A 22,765-nucleotide genomic window follows, 5' to 3' on the forward strand; every position below is an offset into this window, starting at 1 on the left:
CATAAAACACCTTTGAAAACATGTTCCAGTCACTCCAAGAATCATAAAACACCTTTGAAAACATGTTCCAGTCACTCCAAGAATCATAAAACACCTTTGAAAACATGTTCCAGTCACTCCAAGAGTCATAAAACACCTTTGAAAACATGTTCCAGTCACTCCAAGAATCATAAAACACCTTTGAAAACATGTTCCAGTGACTCCAAGAATCATAAAACACCTTTGAAAACATGTTCCAGTGACTCCAAGAATCATAAAACACCTTTGAAAACATGTTCCAGTGACTCCAAGAATCATAAAACACCTTTGAAAACATGTTCCAGTGACTCCAAGAATCATAAAACACCTTTGAAAACATGTTCCAGTCACTCCAAGAATCATAAAACACCTTTGAAAACATGTTCCAGTCACTCCAAGAATCATAAAACACCTTTGAAAACATGTTCCAGTCACTTCAAGAATCATAAAACACCTTTGAAAACATGTTCCAGTCACTCCAAGAGTCATAAAACACCTTTGAAAACATGTTCCAGTCACTCCAAGAATCATAAAACACCTTTGAAAACATGTTCCAGTGACTCCAAGAATCATAAAACACCTTTGAAAACATGTTCCAGTCACTCCAAGAATCATAAAACACCTTTGAAAACATGTTCCAGTGACTCCAAGAATCATAAAACACCTTTGAAAACATGTTCCAGTCACTCCAAGAATCATAAAACACCTTTGAAAACATGTTCCAGTCACTCCAAGAATCATAAAACACCTTTGAAAACATGTTCCAGTCACTCCAAGAATCATAAAACACCTTTGAAAACATGTTCCAGTCACTCCAAGAGTCATAAAACACCTTTGAAAACATGTTCCAGTCACTCCAAGAGTCTTCGTCGAGTCAACAAAGGAACCATCGACGTCTCATAAAGTTGATCAAAGTCAAGTCAACAGGTTCAGAGTCAGTGACACAGAAGCTTCAACAAGTCACAAAAAAAGATTGTTGTTTTTATTCTATTTCTTTTACAATTAACATGCAAATATGTACTGCGTTTGTTCCTTTTTTTGTGTCACATTTAAACTTTTCGCCTCTAGATGGCAGCAGTCATTACGTCCTTCGCAACTAAAGGAGCGATATAATCCTGGCGACGACTGAGGACGAGAGGATACAGTCGACAACGACTTCGTCAAGAGTCATGTGGTCTGTAAATCTGGAGTCAAGTACCAGTCAAGTACTGGACAATACTACACATATATACTTTTTACTACACTATCACAACACCAGAGTAAAGTACTGGACAATACTACACATATATACTTGTTACTACACTATCACAACACCAGAGTCAAGTACTGGACAATACTACAAATATATATACTTGTTACTACACTATCACAACACCAGAGTCAAGTACTGGACAATACTACACATATATACTTGTTACTACACTATCACAACACCAGAGTCAAGTACTGGACAATACTACACATTTATACTTTTTACTACAGTATCACAACACCAGAGTCAAGTACTGGACAATACTACACATATATACTTGTTACTACACTATCACAACACCAGAGTCAAGTACTGGACAATACTACACATTTATACTTTTTACTACAGTATCACAACACCAGAGTCAAGTACTAGACAATACTACACATATATACTTGTTACTACACTATCACAACACCAGAGTCAAGTACTGGACAATACTACACATATATCCTTGTTACTACACTATCACAACACCAGAGTCAAGTACCCGACAATACTACACATGTATACTTGTTACTACACTATCACAACACCAGAGTCAAGTACTGGACAATACTACACATATATACTTGTTACTACACTATCACAACACCAGAGTCAAGTACTGGACAATACTACACATATATACTTGTTACTACACTATCACAACACCAGAGTCAAGTACTGGACAATACTACACATTTATACTTTTTACTACAGTATCACAACACCAGAGTCAAGTACTGGACAATACTACACATATATCCTTGTTACTACACTATCACAACACCAGAGTCAAGTACTGGAAAATACTACACATTTATACTTTTTACTACAGTATCACAACACCAGAGTCAAGTACTAGACAATACTACACATATATACTTGTTACTACACTATCACAACACCAGAGTCAAGTACTGGACAATACTACACATATATCCTTGTTACTACACTATCACAACACCAGAGTCAAGTACCCGACAATACTACACTAATGTCCTAATACATCAATATATATCGTTAACCCTGTATCGTGATACGTAAAAAGTATTGTTAGTTCCATGATAAACTTAATGTGTTACAAGTCATCGATCTGTGAAAGAGTCATTTACTCAAGAAATATATTTTCTCTATCAGATTTTTATGATGTTATATTATATTTGGAGAAACGACTAAATATTCCACGACAGACAATGTCAGTGTGAACTATTTTGACTCTTCTGGACCTGGATCTGTTGTTCATGTGTTGAAAGAGTTCCAGTCAAACCATCATGTTTAAACTAGTTTGATGGCAATAGTTGGATATTTCAAACTCACACTGTTGTCTTTGTGCTGAAGCAGCATCTGCTGAGGGGTCGGGATCTCGAACACCAGGTTCCCGTCACTGCAGGACGAGTTAAAGTCAAATCTATGGAAAGACATTCAAGAAGAAAAGGTGTGTTTGTGAATCACTCGCATCAAACCGACAGGTCTCAGATCCAGGTGCTCCTGAAGCAGGAAGGTGTTGTCGTTCTTCTGGGCACAAACACACTGGTGGTCAGGTGGACGCCCGTGACCCCCCGGGGTCGTGCGAGCTCACCTGAGGGGACGGGACGTAGTGAACCGGCGGCTGGAGGCGCCTGTAGTGGTCCTCGAACCCCGAGGTCACCTGCCGGTGAGGGAAGATGTTCACCTCCTGCCAGGTGTTCTGGCGAGGGCCCACGAACCCGAGGTCCCCCAACATGCCCCACACGGTGGAGAAGAACTCGTCCCAGTGCATCCCGATCACCATCCTGTCGAACTCTCTCCGGATCGCGTCCTCGTTGCTCCAGTCCATCTCTGCGAGGATCGGTATGACCCTGAAGATAAGATCCTCTGGATTATGAAGAAGGTTTGAGTCACATATACCTGTTGTTTCTGCCTTTCATCTCACGTGTCCTTTGATCGTCCTCCACCTTCACGCTTCCTTTGTGATGAAGAGCAATGAAGCAACAATGAACACAAACAAGGTCATTCATTCTTTATTGTTAATTTACAATAATCCAGAAGCTAATAAACAGATATTGACTCATTTGCTACTTTCATCAATCACCTTCTACACACACAGTCAGGATTATCACACATATGTGTCATTCATTGTTTTATTATTCAGTTAAAAAGTGGGAATATTCGATCCTTCCAGTGTTTATACTGCATAAATAAATCATTTATAGTAGAAAATCCAGTCATTCAGACTCAAAGTACCTCACTTTGCATTCTTTGTTTATTGAAGATTTTACCAACGTGTGTTTGACACAAACCAAAACATGTTTGTTTGACATAAACGCAACATTAAATTGTCTTTTTTTCCAGTTGAATGAGTTGATAACTTCCGCTAGTGCACGTGGGAAGAACTACACTTAAAACAAACAAGAAGACGCCTAGAACTAATATAATACAATTAAAATATAATAAAATAAATATAACGAGTAACAATGCGAACTACATTTAGTCAACAGGAATAAAAGTTTAGTTCGCATTTAAGTGAAAATGATTAAAAAAGAATTGCAACTTCGCTTTCATTCATTCAAAAGACGGTTTTCAAACTCAGCCAATCACAGCTCGAGATACTGGCAGGTGATGAACCGAACGGTCAGTAGACTCCGCCAGGTTTCCGCCACTTGCCTGATTGACAGCGCTCGTCAACCAATAGGATATCTAGAAACTTCGTGGTGGGCGTTTCCAGGAAGAGAGTCTTACATTTTCCTGTAATGGCGGACCAGACAGAAAGCGAGACTCTCGGGTTTGGCGACAACAGGTCAGATAAACACAAATAAACCATAAAAACGTCATAAAAACGCGGGGCGCTCCCGTGCTCATGTTGCGGTTTCGTTTTTAAATCTTGGGGTTCCTTCCCAGTGCATGCGTTTTGTAAACAATGGAAACTAACTGTGCATGTAGCCACGCAAGCTAACTAGCTCAATGCTAACTAGCCTATGTTTCTCCGTTGGCAACACGAGGTAAACACACAAAAGCGAAACTAACTAACAGGATTTGTATGCTTCTTATCCAAACATGCAACGAAGTCTTGCCATCTCGTGACGTATGGTAGATATTTGGTGTGGAATTCTGCTTTCATCTACGCAATCTTTTCCAGACTAGCATGAATGAGCTTTTATAGCAACTGTGTTTCTAGTTTTAGACTTTATCCTACAAGAACTTGAGTCCAAAACGCAACAATGGAAGATGTTATTTAATGCGTTGACGGAATTGAGTTATTCACGACATATATTTGAGTGTGTTCCTGCAGAATATAGATGTGCCTGTTCTAGATGTACGACGGTGTCGCCCGGTTCACAGAAGTTTCCTTGTAAGTCTTGTGAGACCAAAACATGACCATTTGAACCGTCATGGGCAAAAGTCACGAATAGTCCTAAAGCAGGGATCGTTAAACACGTACAGTGATGGGCTACACACCCTTATCCTGTCCCGCAGTAGCTACAGTTGTTGTTTTAGTTTTAACATTTGTGGAATCTCATTTTGTGTATCTCTTGTTGTTGTCAACCTTTGCTGGTTATTTATTTCCCATATTAAATGTATTTGTGGGCTAAATAATGATCTGCTTGTATTTCTTTTGTCAAGCTCCACCGAAAAAACCTGAACTGTACACATGTAGCTCTTTCATGTCACAGTGTTTGAAATAACAGTATTTTGACTCATAATAAAGTGGTTTCAGAAGTCAGGGCGAACTCTCATGAATACTGACGTTTATTCTGATTTCAATCTGAAATTGTTATTTAATTAAACGCAAATAGAATAAAATCTACTTCTTTAAATAAATCCTTGTTTAATTCTTGATCAGTAATCTAAAAAATGTTTTTTTTTCTTTCTAGAATGGCACAGCAGGTGGCCCGGTTTCACAACCCTGCTCCTGCTCCTGCGCCCCCACAGAGCCCAGTGTTACGAGGTCCTCCCCCACTCCTGAGGCCCCCACCACCACCTTTCGGGATGATGCGTGGACCTCCGCCACGACCACCATTTGCACGTCCTCCCTTTGACCCAAACATGCCACCCATTCCACCACCAGGAGGCATGCCCCCACCTATTGGGCCTCCACATTTACAGGTGCTTATTGCCGTTTTAAGTCATTTTTGCCCCTCAAAATTAATTTTGCCATAACATGCAATATTTGTTCTCTTTTTTCCACAGAGGCCACCATTTCTTCCTCCTCCCATTGGCAGCCTTCCTCCGCCTCCAGGGATGCTCTTTCCCCCCGGGATGCCTCCTGTTTCTGCTGCAGGAACACCTGCTCCTAACCCTGCAGAGGAGATTTGGGTGGAGAACAAGACACCAGAGGGAAAGGTACAGTCAATCCTATAGTAGCACTTGTATTTATTTGATTTCAATTTAATAGTAATTATCTAATTTAAAGTTAAGGGTCTTTAAAAAATATTCTTTATATAGTAGTGCATGAACTTCTGTGGCAGTAATTGAAAACATGTTTTTCAAATTGTTGCAATGAATTAAAAAGCCTGATAATTCTTGACAAAGAGTGATGTCGAACACTGCCTGATCAAAATGACTCCTCTTCACAGGCATATTACTACAATGCCAGGACCAGAGAGTCGGCGTGGACTAAACCAGAGGGTGTAAAAATCATTCAGCAGTCTGAGCTCAACCCTCTCCTGGTAACTGCCACAGGAGGAACCAGCGTGGGTGTGAGTGCAGCCGCCAGCTCAGGCGGCATCAACACAACAGCGAGCATTTCAGCAGTCTCGCCTTCACAGGCACTGTCGAGTAACAACCCCTCCCGCACCCTGAGCTCCAGTCCAGACTTGGTCACGACCTTGTCTCCCTCGGTGTCGATGGCGGGTACGTTTTTCTGATCGCCCACTAAAATAATGCCAAGTAATTAAACACGATTGTTTGTTTTGTTTCTAAAGCCCCTGTTGTAGCAGACCTTCCTCTGGTTACCTCTGTGACCAGCACTGTAGCTGTGTCCCCAGTCACTGTGGTGACCGTTTCCACGGTGCCATCGCCCGTCACGGCCGTGCAGACGGTTCCACTATTGCCTGCCGCGCTGCCTCACAGTGTGGCTCAGTCCGCCGCCGCGCTACCAGCCTTTCCCCCCGTCATGGTGCCCCCGTTCAGAGTCCCCTTGCCAGGAATGCACATCCCCTTACCAGGTAAATCCCAAAATACTCAATCTCTGGCTATTTATGAATGTTTCTTTATATGCAATGTGTGACATTCACTAATCGGCTTTGACACCATATGACGTGTGTACATCTGCGGTTCCAGCCTGCATTAGTCGGTATTTGTTAAAGGAAGGGAGTTCTTTGGTTTACATGGAACGTTAGGTTGTAAAAGAAGTCTTGGAACACACAGGTTTTTTTTAGCTCCTGTATTGGTGGAAGATTCGCTGGACGTAGATGTATCAATAATGTTTGTCACATGCAACTTGTAGAGTCCCCAACCTCTTCTGTACCGTGGACCGGTTTGTTGTCTTCAGATAAAAAACAGTCAAATTAAATGGCTAAACTAAAAAATGTACTGCATGGAAAATACGACACAACACTAAATCGGCAAGAGCTCTAGACTCGTTACAACGAAATCTCTGTTTATTTGCGTCTATGTGTATCTGTGTGTGTGAGTCTTAGCTTTAAGTGACTTTATGCCAACCAGTGAGCGAGTTGTTGTTTTTTTTTATTCATTTTTATTATGAAATCCGGCATCTGAAAAAGAAATATGGTTTCTAAAGAGTTTTTGTTTCACGTATTTTCACTAGTTTATTTTTTTTTGTGAGTAAAAAAACCCTCAAAATTGCAAAAAGATAGAGTTTTCTGTACATTCCATATCCTCTTCCCACTGTCACTAGAGTCACAACTTTATTAACCATAGATTACGAGTCCTGTGACCTCACTCTACCCCTCGCCAGGTTCAGTCGTTCTAGGAAGGAGGGATGGATTTGTTCCACTCATGTCAACGCTAGCACACACTCTGTGGCTGCTGTCTTAGTGTCCTGTTGCTTCTCAACCAGATGCTTGCTTGTCCGTTGTTCTTGCAGGTGTAGCAATGATGCAGATAGTAGGTGCGCCGTGTGTAAAGGCAGGCCCCAACGCTAACGGTAAACACCCGCCTCCCAGATCCATCATAGATGGCATGCTAGTCAACCATGTCCTCCTGAATCCTTATGTGGGAGCTAACGGACGGCAGCATGAATGATGTGAACAATATCCATCAAGAAACTATTTTATTATTCGTTAAACAATCGGCCTGTCAGTCTAGCAAGGGTCTGAACTTGCAAATCACTAGTTAAATAGTTAACAATTGTGTAGTTCTGCGTGTGATGAGTCTGGGTTCCTTCAGTGATAACAGGGCGTTTTACATTTATTTTGACCTGAATTCACATTTTTTTTCAATTATTTCAATCGGACGGTATTGGCTATTTAGCCTTTAAAAATAAGCGATAATTTCACAACTTGGTTCTCAATATAGATATTTAGTCAAACATTAGTTGACTGGAATCTTTAATGTTTTATGAAGCTTCGATGATTAATGGTTATTGACCTTTAAAGCGTGTTGTGGTCATGTTGTTGTCTACATCTGTGGCATGGTTGTGTGTTGACACAGCGTATTGTCTTCAGTTTCTTCTTGTATTTTTGATTTGATAAATACTGGCGACTCAGGATGACATTTCTTTGAACAAAGTTTTTTTTTATTAGTTGAATTAATTTTGGCTTGGACTGAAATTTTTCAAATGAGCTTGAGGTCTTCATTTTCAAGGGATGCTCCCCGGCATGGGCCCACCTCTGGTGTCCATGATGCATCCTCAGCTGACCCTCTCAGCCGCTCCCCCCTCCCTGGCCGGGTCGCTTCAGATCCCAGAGTGGACGGAATACAAGACGGCCGACGGGAAGACGTACTACTACAACAACCGAACACTGGAGTCCACGTGGGAGAAGCCTCTGGCGGTGCTTGAGAAAGGTATCCCTCGAAAATCCTACTTGTGTTGATGAGGAGGTCGTTACTCTGTTGTCAGGAGCTGTTTTGATGGATTCTTGTGATTAAAACTTTCATATCTTTATCACGCGCATGTGTGTTAGGCTGGGAGCTGGTTTCCAGTTTAACTTGGATCTTGAGCTTCATGCAATTTCAATTTCTGCTCACCAGCAACACTACACTGTCATTTGTCAGATGTCAGAAGAACCCTGGTCTCACATTAGCTGACCTAAAATTTACCCGTGTCACCTGCAGGTATGACACCTAATCTTATAATCAGGATTAAGACAGATTTTGTTCACCATTCGTGGTAATTGATTAATAAACTAAGCAGAATGTTTTGTGTTTGCGGTCAAAGGTTATTATCGAGTGTTTATTTGAGTATTTCTGTGCAGAGAGAGAAGCGGAGAAACTGAAGGAACGTCTCCTGCTGGAGGAAGCTGAAGCCATGGAGATGGAGGACGAAGAAAACAAACTCCTCCTCCTCAATAACAAGGAGGTTTGTGAAGAATCTAAATTCCCGATGGATGGATGGATGGATCGATCCTGCAAAAAAGAAAGGATACAATGCTCAAAAAATGCCAACATTTTCCAATTGAATTATTTTGTTTTTACACATAGTTTGATATTCCAGTTCCAATAACTCAAAAATACATTTTCTAAATTCAAAATATTCTTATTTGTAGTCTTTTAAATTCAATATGACATGTTGGTATAATAGTGACACCAGACTTTGTAAACAATGGAAACTTACTGTGCATGTAGCCACGCAAGCTAACTAGCTCAATGCTAACTAGCCTGTGTTTCTCCGTTGGCAACACGAGGTAAACATACAAAAGCGAAACTAACTAACAGGATTTGAATGTTTCTTTTACGAACATGCAACGAAGTCTTGCCAGACTAGAATTTTAACGGCTACCAATTAAAAAATATTGAAAATTAATTTTTGAATTCTTTCATTTAATTATTTCAATATAGAAATGATTAATTTCAATTATTCAAAGAAATAATGCTTAAAACTTGATTCTTATCTTATAAAATTGTTTTCCAAACTTGAAATGTTAAATTCAACCATTCATAATGTGGATTTCACTGATAAAAACTTCTAATACAGTGGTTCTAATGATTTAATAGTGTTGGATGTAATTGGATCTTTGATCGAAGCATTGATACTATACTCTCTTTGTTTAATAGTTCTATATATTTTCTACTATAGTCATGTGGGTTTTCTTGTGTTCACACAGATTAAAGAGGTGGAGATGACCGAGGAGGAAAAAGCTGCTCAAAAAGCTCGCCCGGTCGCCACCAACCCAATCCCGGGGACGCCCTGGTACGAGCGTTCCGTCGCCCGAGAAGTCGTCCGGGAAATATTCTCCTCCGCTCACTCCGGCTTGTCTGTGTCGCAGGTGCGTGGTCTGGACCGGAGACGACCGGGTTTTCTTCTACAACCCGACCACACGGATGTCCATGTGGGACCGGCCCGACGAGCTGGTGGGTCGGACGGATGTCGACAAGCACATCCAGGAGCCTCCGCACAAGAGAGGCTTGGAAGACTCCAAGAGGATAGGTGAGGATCTGTCGGTGTCCTACGGTGTCGACGTCTGCATCCGAGGACCAGACGTGGAGCAATGAGACTCGTCTGGGTTCACAGGTCTGAAGGACGAGTCGGAGCTGGCGCTGGGAGACGATCTGGACGATGAGCCCAACAAAGCGAAGAAGAGAAAGTAAGTTCTGTTTGTACATCCATGACCTGACGTGAGTTTTCCCGCTTAAAAGATGGTTGTTCTTGGTCCAGGTCTAGTTCTGGGCTAGTTTGCAGGCTTCCTGTTTTATTGAGAAGAATAAAAAACCTTTCACACGGTTCAGTGGTTGACAACCATGGATGTATGTTGGCGTCATCAGAATATTGAATTGTTGAATCATTTCAAATGAAAAACTTTTTTTTTTATGTATTGAAACGTTCTTGTTTGAAGAATTAAATGCGTTTGCTTTTTAATTCAAATAAAAATATTGAATAATGAATTCATATTGTTTTACACACTTTCATATTCTAATCACAATCATTCAATTAAGGATTGTATGCTTCCATGTTGTCACATGATCGAGTCGCATGATTGGCTGAAGGTTTGATCCAGTAGCTCTGTGCTCTGTTGGTTCTGTCTGGTGACTCTATTATACCAACATTATTATATTGAATTGAAAATTACATTTTTGGTTTTGAATCATTGGAATTTGAAAGATTTCACCCAAAAATGTTTAACAAATTCAATAGAAATGACCAGATTCCATTATTTAGAAAATATTTCAATTCTTAAAAAACCTTTCAATAAAAAAATCTAATTGTTTATTTCAACCATATTCTCATGTCACTGACACTTCAAAAGGAAAAAAAAAACTGAATCGATAAATATAAGTTCCACAGATTTAGGTTGATAAATCTTTGACATTATTCAAAAACTACAACAGCCTTGTTTGGTCAATCTTGACCGTATATCTGCGTATTTCAAATATTTTCTTCTGTCTTCTGCGCGACAGGAAAGAGGACATGAAGGAAGGCGAGTCTGACAAGGAAGTGGCGATGGAGGCGGAGCTTCGTGCTGCCAGAGAGCGAGCCGTGGTTCCGCTGGAGTCCAGGATGACCCAGTTCAGAGACATGCTGCTGGAGAGAGCGGTGAGGCATCTTTTCACTGATACTCTTGACGTTTGGTTTCCTGCTCTTAACGTCTGCGGTCCCTCCAGGTGTCGGCCTTCTCCACGTGGGAGAAGGAGCTTCACAAGATCGTGTTTGACCCGCGGTACCTTCTCCTCAACCCCAAAGAGAGGAAGCAGGTCAATATTCACGCGTTACACAGATTCTCACTCAGTTTTATCGCCGAGATGATGTTGACTTTGTCGTCTTCGTTCAGGTGTTCGATCAGTACGTGAAGACCCGAGCCGAGGAGGAGAGGAAGGAGAAGAAGAACAAGCTCATGCAGGCCAAAGATGAGTTCAGGAAGATGATGGACGAGTCCAGGATCACGGCCAGGTGAACGAGTGACACATTTGTCAGGTCCCGACACTCGTCGATGACGTGACGTCGTTCATCAACATCCCATCAAAACCTCGTTTCCAGGACGACCTTCAGCGAGTTTGCGGTCAAACACGGCCGAGACCCCAGATTCAAAAGCATAGATAAGATGAAGGACAGGGAGGCCATCTTTGTGGAGTACGTCGCTGCCATGAAGAAGAGGGATAAAGAGGACTCCAAGTCCAGAGGAGAGAAGGTACCGACGCGGTCTCCTCAGTTTTGACCTCCTGTCCTCAACAAGTCCTCTCGTCGGCTCAGATGAAGTTGGACTTCTTCGAGCTGCTCAGCGACCAGCACATCGAGGCGGGCCAGAGGTGGAGCAAGGTGAAGGAGCGGCTGGAGACGGACCCTCGGTACAAGGCCGTGGAGAGCTCGGCGCTGCGCGAGGAGTTCTACAAGCAGTACATGGACAAGCTGGCCAAGGTGAGTCGTGGCGTGATCGTGCACCGGATCCGTGTTCTGAACACACGTCTGCGTCGGTGTCAGAGCGTGGACCTGGACAAGGAGCGCGAGCTGGAGCGTCAGGCCCGGATCGAAGCCAGTCTCCGGGAGAGGGAGCGCGAGGTGCAGAAGGCCCGGTCGGAGCAGACCAAAGAGATCGACCGAGAGCGGGAGCAGCACAAGAGGGAGGAGGCCATCCAGCATTTCAAAGCCTTGATGTCTGACATGGTGAGTCGTCCGTGTCCGACTCACACGAGAACTGTGCTGTGTCTCAAATCGCATACTTGCGTACTCAAAGTTAGTATTTTTAGTGCGTAAGTGTGTCTCAATTCTTAGTATGCGAAATGTAGTTCTCCATGCACACTAAATTGTCACTAAAACGCCCACAAAAAGTATGGATCGATGGACACTAACCACACTAAACGGCTCCATCTTAGTGACGTTGTAAACGGAAGTTACGTCATATATATATATATATATATATATATATATATATATATTCATATACTTACAGGTGCATTTTCTGCAGCAGTAGAAAGATGACACGTCTTCGGTGCTGATAGCAGCTTAAATATCTCGCCAATATTTCGATTCTCATATTTTTTCTTTATTTCTTTTTCCAAACTTGCAAAACGTGCTGCCAGCAGGTGGCGCTAGTGTGCCTACAGCTGGTTGAAACCATCGTTAAATAGGAGTAGAAGAAGAAGCTGTCACGTCATTTCCTGTTAGTGTGTAGCAGCAGTGTTTGATTTGAACATACTATTAGTTACTAGTTAGTACGTACACTATCCTGATGCATACTAACTTCTAGTATACTCAGAGAAGTATGTTTGAGACATACTATCTGTGGAGGATTAGTTACTAGTTAGTATGTACACTATCCTGATGCATACTAACTTCTAGTATACTAAGAGAAGTATGTTTGAGACATACTATCTGTGGAGGATTAGTTACTAGTTAGTATGTACACTATCCTGATGCATACTAACTTCTAGTATACTAAGAGAAGTATGTTTGAGACATACTATCTGTTGAGGATTAATTACTAGTTAGTATGCATCAGGATAGTGTACGTACTAACTTCTAGTATACTAAGAGAAGTATGTTTGAGACATACTATCTGTGGAGAATTTGCATTCTAGTTAGTACGTACACTATCCTGATGATACTAACTTCTAGTATACTAAGAGAAGTATGTTTGAGACATACTATCTGTGGAGGATTAGTTACTAGTTAGTACGTACACTATCCTGATGCATACTAACTTCTAGTATACTAAGAGAAGTATGTTTGAGACATACTATCTGTGGAGGATTAGTTACTAGTTAGTACGTACACTATCCTGATGCATACTAACTTCTAGTATACTAAGAGAAGTATGTTTGAGACATACTATCTGTGGAGGATTAGTTACTAGTTAGTACGTACACTATCCTGATGCATACTAACTTCCAGTATACTTAGAGAAGTATGTTTGAGACATACTATCTGTGGAGGATTAGTTACTAGTTAGTACGTACACTATCCTGATGATACTAACTTCTAGTATACTAAGAGAAGTATGTTTGAGACATACTATCTGTGGAGGATTAGTTACTAGTTAGTACATACACTATCCTGATGATACTAACTTCTAGTATACTAAGAGAAGTATGTTTGAGACATACTATCTGGAGGATTAGTTACTAGTTAGTACGTACACTATCCTGATTCATACTAACTTCTAGTATACTAAGAGAAGTATGTTTGAGACATACTATCTGTGGAGGATTAGTTACTAGTTAGTACGTACACTATCCTGATGATACTAACTTCTAGTATACTAAGAGAAGTATGTTTGAGACATACTATCTGTGGAGGATTAGTTACTAGTTAGTACGTACACTATCCTGATGATACTAACTTCTAGCATACTAAGAGAAGTATGTTTGAGACATACTATCTGTGGAGGATTAGTTACTAGTTAGTACGTACACTATCCTGATGCATACTAACTTCTAGTATACTAAGAGAAGTATGTTTGAGACATACTATCTGTGGAGGATTAGTTACTAGTTAGTACGTACACTATCCTGATGCATACTAACTTCTAGTATACTAAGAGAAGTATGTTTGAGACATACTATCTGTGGAGGATTAGTTACTAGTTAGTACGTACACTATCCTGATGCATACTAACTTCTAGTATACTAAGAGAAGTATGTTTGAGACATACTATCTGTGGAGGATTAGTTACTAGTTAGTACGTACACTATCCTGATGCATACTAACTTCTAGTATACTAAGAGAAGTATGTTTGAGACATACTATCTGTGGAGGATTAGTTACTAGTTAGTACGTACACTATCCTGATGCATACTAACTTCTAGTATACTAAGAGAAGTATGTGATTTGAGACATACTATCTGTGGAGGATTAGTTACTAGTTAGTACGTACACTATCCTGATGCATACTAACTTCTAGTATACTAAGAGAAGTATGTTTGAGACATACTATCTGTGGAGGATTAGTTACTAGTTAGTACGTACACTATCCTGATGATACTAACTTCTAGTATACTAAGAGAAGTATGTTTGAGACATACTATCTGTGGAGGATTAGTTACTAGTTAGTACGTACACTATCCTGATGCATACTAACTTCTAGTATACTAAGAGAAGTATGTTTGAGACATACTATCTGTGGAGGATTAGTTACTAGTTAGTACATACACTATCCTGATGCATACTAACTTCTAGTATACTAAGAGAAGTATGTTTGAGACATACTATCTGTGGAGGATTAGTTACTAGTTAGTACATACACTATCCTGATGCATACTAACTTCTAGTATACTAAGAGAAGTATGTTTGAGACATACTATCTGTGGAGGATTAGTTACTAGTTAGTACGTACACTATCCTGATGCATACTAACTTCTAGTATACTAAGAGAAGTATGTTTGAGACATACTATCTGTGGAGGATTAGTTACTAGTTAGTACGTACACTATCCTGATGCATACTAACTTCTAGTATACTAAGAGAAGTATGTGATTTGAGACATACTATCTGTGGAGGATTAGTTACTAGTTAGTACGTACACTATCCTGATGCATACTAACTTCTAGTATACTAAGAGAAGTATGTTTGAGACATACTATCTGTGGAGGATTAGTTACTAGTTAGTACGTACACTATCCTGATGATACTAACTTCTAGTATACTAAGAGAAGTATGTTTGAGACATACTATCTGTGGAGGATTAGTTACTAGTTAGTACATACACTATCCTGATGCATACTAACTTCTAGTATACTAAGAGAAGTATGTTTGAGACATACTATCTGTGGAGGATTAGTTACTAGTTAGTACGTACACTATCCTGATGCATACTAACTTCTAGTATACTAAGAGAAGTATGTTTGAGACATACTATCTGTGGAGGATTAGTTACTAGTTAGTATGTACACTATCCTGATGATACTAACTTCTAGTATACTAAGAGAAGTATGTTTGAGACATACTATCTGTGGAGGATTAGTTACTAGTTAGTACGTACACTATCCTGATGCATACTAACTTCTAGTATACTAAGAGATGTATGTTTGAGACATACTATCTGTGGAGGATTAGTTACTAGTTAGTACGTACACTATCCTGATGCATACTAACTTCTAGTATACTAAGAGAAGTATGTTTGAGACATACTATCTGTGGAGGATTAGTTACTAGTTAGTACGTACACTATCCTGATACATACTAACTTCTAGTATACTAAGAGAAGTATGTTTGAGACATACTATCTGTGGAGGATTAGTTACTAGTTAGTACGTACACTATCCTGATGCATACTAACTTCTAGTATACTAAGAGAAGTATGTTTGAGACATACTATCTGTGGAGGATTAGTTACTAGTTAGTACGTACACTATCCTGATGATACTAACTTCTAGTATACTTAGAGAAGTATGCGATTTGAGACACAGCATTGATGAATGTTATTTTAAATTTCAAACAAACTGTAACAGGAAGTATTCTCTTTATTATTGTTGACATCGTGATTCTGTCCCATAGCGTATTTTAAAACTGCCACCTTTTTCAAGTCATCCATGTTTTTCTGAATGATCAGAAACATGTCAGTGACTCGGGTCAAGTAAAGTCTTGTTTCTCAAGGTGCGTTCCTCGGACGCCACCTGGTCGGACACTCGCCGCAACCTTCGCAAGGACCATCGCTGGGAGACGTCGTCGCTGCTGGACCGAGAGGAGAAGGAGAAGCTTTTTAACGAACACGTGGAAGCGCTGGCCAAGAAGAAGAAGGAACACTTCAGGCAGCTGCTGGATGAGACCAGCATGGTGGGTCCATCGTCTCGTGTTCAGAGTCGTGTAGAAACTGATGTGTTTTTGTTTCTCTGCAGATTACTCTCACCACGACATGGAAGGAAGTGAAGAAGGTCATTAAGGAGGATCCTCGCTGTATCAAGTTCTCCTCCAGTGACCGGGTGAGGAGTTTGTTGAAGTTGTGACGAGAAATCATGAATTTTAACTGCTTCAACTCTCTAGACCACTTATTACTTAAAGACCAGGATGCTAGAACCCCTTTACTTGGTTTTTTTTTAATTGTTTTATTAATTCTCTTTGTACTTGAACCAATTTTATATTTTTCACACTGCTCAAATCTGACAAAACGTTTTGGTGCTGGTTTACCAAACTATGATGCAAGTTTTTGTGGGGTTTTTCCACAATTCCTGTTGTATTTTCCAAAGTTTTGTGGTATTTTCTCCATGAGATTCTATGGTATTTTTCCACAAGTTTCTATAGGATTTTTTTCCCAAGTTTCTATAAGATTTTTTTCACAAGTTTCTATAGTATTTTCCCACAAGTTTCTATAGTATTTTCCCACAAGTTTCTATAGTATATGTTTCCTCTAATTTCTATAGTATGTTTCCTCTAATTTCTATACTTTATTTTACTCTAGCTTCTATAGTATTTTTCAAACAAGTTTCTATAGTAGTTTTTTTCCCCACAAGTTCCTATAGTATTGTTCTCATAAAGGATTTTATCATTTATTTTCCTCTAGCTTCTATGTTATTTTTCCCACAAGTTTCTATAGTATTTTTCCCACACGTTTCTATCGTAGTTTTTTTCCCCCACAAGTTCCTATAGTATATTTTCCCCAAAAGATTTTATAGTTTATTTTACTCTAGCTTCTATAGTATTTTTCAAACAAGTTTCTATAGTAGTTTTCTCCACAAGTTTCTATAGTAGTTTTTTCCACAAGTTCTTATAGTAGTTTTTTTCCCACAAGTTCCTATAGTATTGTTCTCATAAAGGATTTTATCATTTATTTTCCTCTAGCTTCTATGGTATTTTTCACACAAGTTTCTATAGTAGTTTTCCCACAAGTTTCTATAGTAGTTTTTTTCCCCCACACGTTCCTATAGTACAGTATATTTTCCCCAAAAGATTTTATAGTTTATTTTCCTCTAGCTTCTATAGTGTTTTTCGCCGCAATTTTCTATAGTATTTTTTCCCACAAGTTTCTATAGTGTTTTCTCAAAAGTTTCTATAGTATTTTCCCACAAGTTTCTATAGTATCTTTTTCCTTTAATTTCTATACTTTATTTTACTCTAGCTTCTATAGTATTTTTCAAACAAGTTTCTATAGTTGTATTTTTCACACAAGTTTCTATAGTATTTTTTTTCCCCCACAAGTTCCTATAGTATATTTTCCCCAAAAATATTTATAGTTTATTTTCCTCTAGCTTCTATAGTGTTTTTCCCACAAGTTTCTATAGTATTTTTCCCCCACAAGTTCCTATAGTATTGTTCTCCTAAAGGATTTTATAGTTTATTTTCCTCTAGCTTCTATGGTATTTTTCACATAAGTTTCTATAGTATTTTTTTCCCCACACGTTCCTATAGTATATTTTCCCCAAAATATTTTATAGTTTATTTTCCTCTAGCTTCTATAGTATTTTTTTCCCACAAGTTTCTATAGTATTTTTTCCCACAAGTTTCTTTAGTATTTTTCCGCCAGACTTGGTGGTATTTTTCCCACTTGGTTGTGTAGTATTTCTGCACAAAGAGACGAGGTTTAAAAACTCCCGCAGTAGAAGTAAATAACAACAGCTGCTCATGAAGGTTTGTCTGCAGAAGCGTCAGCGAGAGTTCGAGGACTACATCAAAGACAAGTACATCACAGCCAAAGCCGACTTCAGGACTCTGCTGAAGGAGACCAAGTTCATCACGTACAGGTTCGTCTTCTCCGCCTCACCGTGTCGTGACCTTGACCCCTGACCCCCTTGCGTCGGACCCTGCAGGTCCAGGAAGCTGATCCACGAGTCGGAGCAGCACCTGAAGGACGTGGAGAAGATCCTGCAGAACGACAAGCGCTACCTGGTCCTGGAGTGTGTCCCGGACGAGCGCCGCAAACTCATCATGTTCTACATCGAGGACCTGGACCGACGTGGTCCGCCGCCCCCGCCCACCGCCTCCGAACCCACCCGACGCTCCAACAAGTGACCGCGTCCATCTTCATCCCCCGACTCCTCCCCCGCCCTTATTTGGACCGAGCATGACCTCCTGGTACATTGAAGCTGGACCCGGCCTTGCACAGGGAACCAGGATGAATGAGGTTCCGTGAGGTCGGCCCTGAAACTAGTCCAGCAGCCGAGGGTCCGACCCTGGCAGTGAAGGACGGGGGGTAGAAACAGATTTGTATCATACATGATGTAAATGTGTGCGTGAGGAAGTGTGTGTGTGTGTGTGTGTGTGTGTGTGTGTGTGTGTGTGTGTCGAGGCGTCCCCCGAAGCCTTACTCGCTCGTCGTCCTCAGCGGCTCCGAGTGAATGTTCAGAAGGTGGAACCAAAAGTGTTGCAGCAGTTTCTCTGTGGAGCAAAATAAAGGAGACACGTCCACTGTTTTTCAATAATCCTGTCGTTGCTGAGCTTTTATTATTCATCGCCTTCCAACTGAAGTGTGTCTCAGAGAAACAAACGTTCAGTGTTTTGAAGAAATAATGCAATTGTGTGAATGCATTCATTGTGTGAATGCTGGGAAGCATTCACACAGGTATCTCCACCTGAATGCAAATTCAAACCTGGATCCTCCATGACCTTTGTTAGGTCAGTCACTGGGGATCCTTTGTCTCCCTCAACTATATCCTGCAAATCAGGACTAGACACATATTCATTAAATAAAAGCAAAAATACAACTTTTGTTTCAGCAGATTTGAAACTGGGGTGTTATGCTGTCTGACCTCACCTGTCTGACCTCAGCTGTCTGACCTCAGCTGTCTGACCTCAGCTGTCTGACCTCACCTGTCTGACCTCACCTGTCTGACCTCACCTGTCTGACCTCACCTGTCTGACCTCACCTGTCTGGCCTCACCTGTCTGACCTCACCTGTCTGACCTCACCTGTCTGACCTCACCGTGCTGAACCTTGGAAATCATTCCTTTATCATTCAATTAAAAACTAAATCTATTTTATATGAAACCTTTATTGATAGGGAGAACAAAGTGGTTCTTGTTAGATTAAAAGTATTATATACGTATATACCCCATACTTAAATGAATGCTAAAAGATAATCAAAATATAAAGTGTAAATTACTTGCTCGATCTGAGAGCGGGAACGTTTGACTACACATTCACAATCAACATTCCACTCTCAGACTGATTCACACTGGTTCGAGGCAAGCTTGGATCAGAATTAGAGATAAGACACCGGTAATTTGAAACATCTGTCTATCTGCTAATCATACCTTAAATTGTAGATCAAAGAACGAAGCAAGACACACCCGGGAAAGGGGGGCTGAAGACGGAAGAGAAGGTAACCCCCGCCCGAGAACCTTTGAATGATTACATTACAAGAAAACTAATAAGGATGTCTCTCTACGGGGGATCGAGACACAGGGAACTTGAAAGAACCATTTGTGCCAGAAAGAGACGACCTCCCGGACGGGAAATTTGCCTTAAAAATAGCGATGTTTCTACAGCTCGGGACTATTGACCTGTACAAGCAGCAAATAAACGACCTGTAACACACTCTGGATTGTTCATCTTTCTCCACGACGCAAAGTATAAGACCCGGGATGGAAGTGTCTCCGTGTTTTGATCGTTTTATAACAGTGCCACCAGACAAAAGCAAACGAGTACCGAGTCACTGGATCATACTTGCATAAACGATCAGGTGACGTCATCACTGCTGCATCAGTTTAGATCATTTCATGAAAAAGTATCAACTTTGTTTTTACGTGTGGAGTTTAAACATCTCACAATCAATCAGAAGATTTTGATCACTTTGTTGAAGCTCCGCCCACAACCTCTGTTTAGCTCAGTGAGTTAATGTCTTGTCTTTTGGTGGTTCGAAAACCTGCTGTAGAACTTTTGTCAAGCGATGTCATGTTTTACAATTATCTCACATCTGGTGATACTGACTCTCTTTATAACGTTTGTTCTGACATATAAAGAAAAGTTCATGTAGTTTCCACAAGACTTCACTTTAGCTCGGAGCGAATAGATTGCTAAACTAAACACCAGCTCATAGTGAGTCACTTTTGTCAAGTTGACATTTGATCTTTTTTTCTCACTCGTCTTCATTCACTTTCCGGAGACGACTTGTCATTTTGAAAAGAAGTTAAAAAACAGGACTTTTATGCTATTATATGACTTTAAACTATGACAATGTGATGTTTTTAAAAGTGTCAGGTTTTGAGAAAATTCTCTGATAAAAGTGAAAAAGTAAATTGAATGAAGCAATAATTATGTTTTTATTCCATTAAAATAGTGTCAATCATGTGAGTTCATAACGGTTTACGTTGAAGCTTCACACCTGATAAAGCTAACAGGATGTAGACGCAGAACCTCCTCGTGATGTTATCTCACTCACAGACGAAGACATGGCTGCACTGATCCTGCTGCTGGTGGCGTTCTTCTCCAACAACATCCTCGCTGAGATCCTCAAGATGGAAGGAGACTCTCATCAGTTCATCCTGAACAAACCAGCTGATGACGTCTGCTTGATCTCAAGATGGATCGGTGAGGAGAAGGAACTTCTGTGGAACTCTTCACAGCATCATGACTCCAGTCTGCAGAGAGAAGCTTCTTATGAAATAGACCCTCTGAAGGTTTCAGACTCGGGTCAGTACCAAGAACAGTGCTGGACCCAGAACAACGTGACGCACGAGAAGAACTTCACTCTCCTGGTTTGTGACACACTGAAGATGAGACATCAGTACTTGAAACCTTATGTTGGACAGACACTGGAGCTGAACTGTGACGGTGTGGGACCAAACCAGAGTGTCCAGTGGGCTTTACGTCCATATAACCACAGAACAAGAAATGTTGATTTAGCTTTAATTGATGATGAAACAACTTCAATGTACAAACTACAGCAATTGAAGAAGAAATCATCTCTTCTGGTAACGTTTGACATAAGTTCTTATTCAGTCTATTATTACTGTCTGCAGAAGAACCATCAGAGCTGTGAACTACTGGAAGAGTTTAATGTTTATATACAATATAATTACATTCAAAGGTGGGTGGGAGAGAGTCTGGAGCTGAACTGCTCTGACATCAGTGGAAACAAACCACACGTGTGGATCATTTATTCAGTGATGAAATATGAAAAGATTGACAACTACACTCTGATGTTTCCATCACTGACCTTGAACCACACAGGTCAATACAACTGTGATCGCAGTGGTCAGTATGATAATTACTACCTGTATGTGTGTCCTGAGTCTGACCCGCCTGCTGATGTGTTCTTCACTGGAGGAGAAAACGTGACTCTACAATGTGGCGACTGGAAACAGCCTGGTGTGATCCGCTGGTTCATGAAGACAAACAGAACTGAAGGAAGAACATCACGTGTATATGAAGGACAAAACTACAGAATATTTGACTCTGACACAAGCCTGGTGATCACTAACATCTCTCTAAAAGACAGCGGAGAGTTCTGGTGTGTTATCATGAAAGACGGACGTTGTGTGTTCACATCTAAGACCCTTGTAATGTTCGGAGAGCCAGTGGTTGATCACCATCTAGTGAGGTCTGTGATGCTCAGTGTCGTGATCTTCATGATGTTTGTTGTTGTTGTTGTTGTTGTTGTTGTTGTGGTCTGGAGGAGCAGGAGTAGAGAGCAGCTCCCAGTACCTGTGGAGGAAGTGGAGATGTTGGAAGTGTCTCCAGCGTCAGCAGATGTTCAGCCAGAGACTCTCTGAGGCGTCAACATGATCCACGAGTGTTTGGATGAATCTTTCTTTGACTGTTTGTTTGTAATCATTGTGACTCTTGTTTCCTCTTCAGTGTCAATAAAGTTCAACCTTTGACCTCCAATAAAAGACTCCAGTTTTCTTTGTGTAGAGATGAAGTCGATGAGTTTACGTCACATATTATTCTGACTTCTTTCTTCCTGTTTTCCTTCTTTCTGCTCCTCAGTCTGGTTCTGTTTCTCACTGATGTCTCTTCTCTTTTCAAATATTTTCTCCAGAAAACAAGGTCAATAATCTCCTTTTTTAATCTCCTTCCTGATCACATCACCGACTGCTTCAATAATGATGTATTTGACACGAGAATACAGTGTTTATAAATGTCTCTCATCTTTCTGACATTTCTACACTTGAAAATACAAGGATTTTGATGCTTTTATTTTGTTACGTGTTCTATTATTTTGAAAACCTTTAACCGGAAGTTGACCTTTCAGCGCGAGTATCAAAGGGCAGAAATGTTGACATTTACGAGCAGAAACTCTTGGTAACATGAGAGACAAAGATGTTCCAGAGAATCCAGTGTCGACACTTGATAAGGAGAACAAAGAGGTTCTTTAATGTGTGTTTGTAACATCTTTACCTTTATTGATAATGTTGTTTAGTCTCTTCAAAATCAACTTCTGCTGTGTCAGTAAACGTCAGTAAAAAGTGCCAATAGTCTAGTCTGGAGGTGACAAGTCAGCAGCTCTAGACAGAGTCACTTATAATTAGTTAAAATAAAATTCTGCATCAGTCGACCTCACAAGTTTTGTTTAGTGTCTTATGGCTGCTTTCATCATAGCTCTGAGT

At 40.4% G+C, this 22,765-nt stretch overlaps 3 protein-coding genes across 7 annotated transcripts in view; 2 read left to right on the top strand and 1 right to left on the bottom strand.

The window, feature by feature from the left end:
• The window catches only part of LOC148065736 (uncharacterized), a 5,467-nt gene extending 2,374 nt beyond the window's left edge, over positions 1-3,093 (bottom strand). For 2 of the 3 annotated variants that reach the window (XM_087807741.1, XM_087807739.1), the window contains exons 1-3: positions 2,835-3,093; positions 2,712-2,770; positions 2,573-2,639 (exon numbers count right to left, since the gene is read on the bottom strand). In XM_087807741.1, the coding sequence (XP_087663867.1) occupies positions 2,573-2,639; positions 2,712-2,770; positions 2,835-3,071 (363 nt within the window). In that variant the 5' untranslated portion in view covers positions 3,072-3,093. The remainder of the gene's footprint in view (positions 1-2,572; positions 2,640-2,711; positions 2,771-2,834) is intronic. The other variant, XM_087807740.1, reaches the window with a different exon arrangement.
• An 860-nt stretch (positions 3,094-3,953) lies between these two features.
• tcerg1b (transcription elongation regulator 1b (CA150)) lies at positions 3,954-18,637 on the top strand. Of its 3 annotated transcripts, XM_087807020.1 has the most exons (21): positions 3,954-4,031; positions 5,107-5,338; positions 5,423-5,575; positions 5,809-6,085; positions 6,157-6,399; positions 7,281-7,340; positions 8,000-8,200; positions 8,611-8,714; positions 9,460-9,545; positions 9,622-9,782; positions 9,867-9,939; positions 10,751-10,886; positions 10,955-11,044; positions 11,122-11,240; positions 11,328-11,478; positions 11,541-11,705; positions 11,769-11,951; positions 15,879-16,058; positions 16,121-16,204; positions 17,859-17,959; positions 18,026-18,637. In XM_087807020.1, exons 1-21 carry the CDS (start codon positions 3,985-3,987, stop codon positions 18,225-18,227), a joined length of 3,048 nt encoding a protein of 1,015 aa, XP_087663146.1. In that variant the 5' UTR covers positions 3,954-3,984; the 3' UTR covers positions 18,228-18,637. The 3 variants fall into 3 exon arrangements, with proteins under 3 accessions (XP_087663146.1, XP_087663147.1, XP_087663148.1); XM_087807021.1 differs by lacking the exon at positions 7,281-7,340 and having other exon boundaries at positions 7,985-8,200; XM_087807022.1 differs by lacking the exon at positions 7,281-7,340.
• A 2,675-nt stretch (positions 18,638-21,312) lies between these two features.
• On the top strand, positions 21,313-21,928 carry LOC148065738 (uncharacterized). The gene has a single exon (XM_087808067.1). It carries the CDS (start codon positions 21,323-21,325, stop codon positions 21,926-21,928), a length of 606 nt encoding a protein of 201 aa, XP_087664193.1. The 5' UTR covers positions 21,313-21,322.
• Positions 21,929-22,765: the final 837 nt, after the last annotated feature.

Source organism: Callionymus lyra, chromosome 14 (genome assembly GCF_982586985.1).
Source record: "Callionymus lyra chromosome 14, fCalLyr1.hap1.1, whole genome shotgun sequence".
In the NCBI taxonomy this organism is placed as follows: Eukaryota; Metazoa; Chordata; class Actinopteri; order Syngnathiformes; family Callionymidae; genus Callionymus; species Callionymus lyra.

Bases quoted from the DNA above. Each gene is read 5' to 3' on its own strand.
- tcerg1b (XM_087807020.1), top strand. From the start codon at position 3,985: ATGGCGGACCAGACAGAAAGCGAGACTCTCGGGTTTGGCGACAACAG. The intron at 6,086-6,156 runs GTACGTTTTTCT...TTGTTTCTAAAG, and splicing joins TCCCTCGGTGTCGATGGCGG to CCCCTGTTGTAGCAGACCTT. The intron at 11,479-11,540 runs GTACCGACGCGG...TCGTCGGCTCAG, and splicing joins CCAAGTCCAGAGGAGAGAAG to ATGAAGTTGGACTTCTTCGA.
- LOC148065738 (XM_087808067.1), top strand. From the start codon at position 21,323: ATGAAATATGAAAAGATTGACAACTACACTCTGATGTTTCCATCACTG.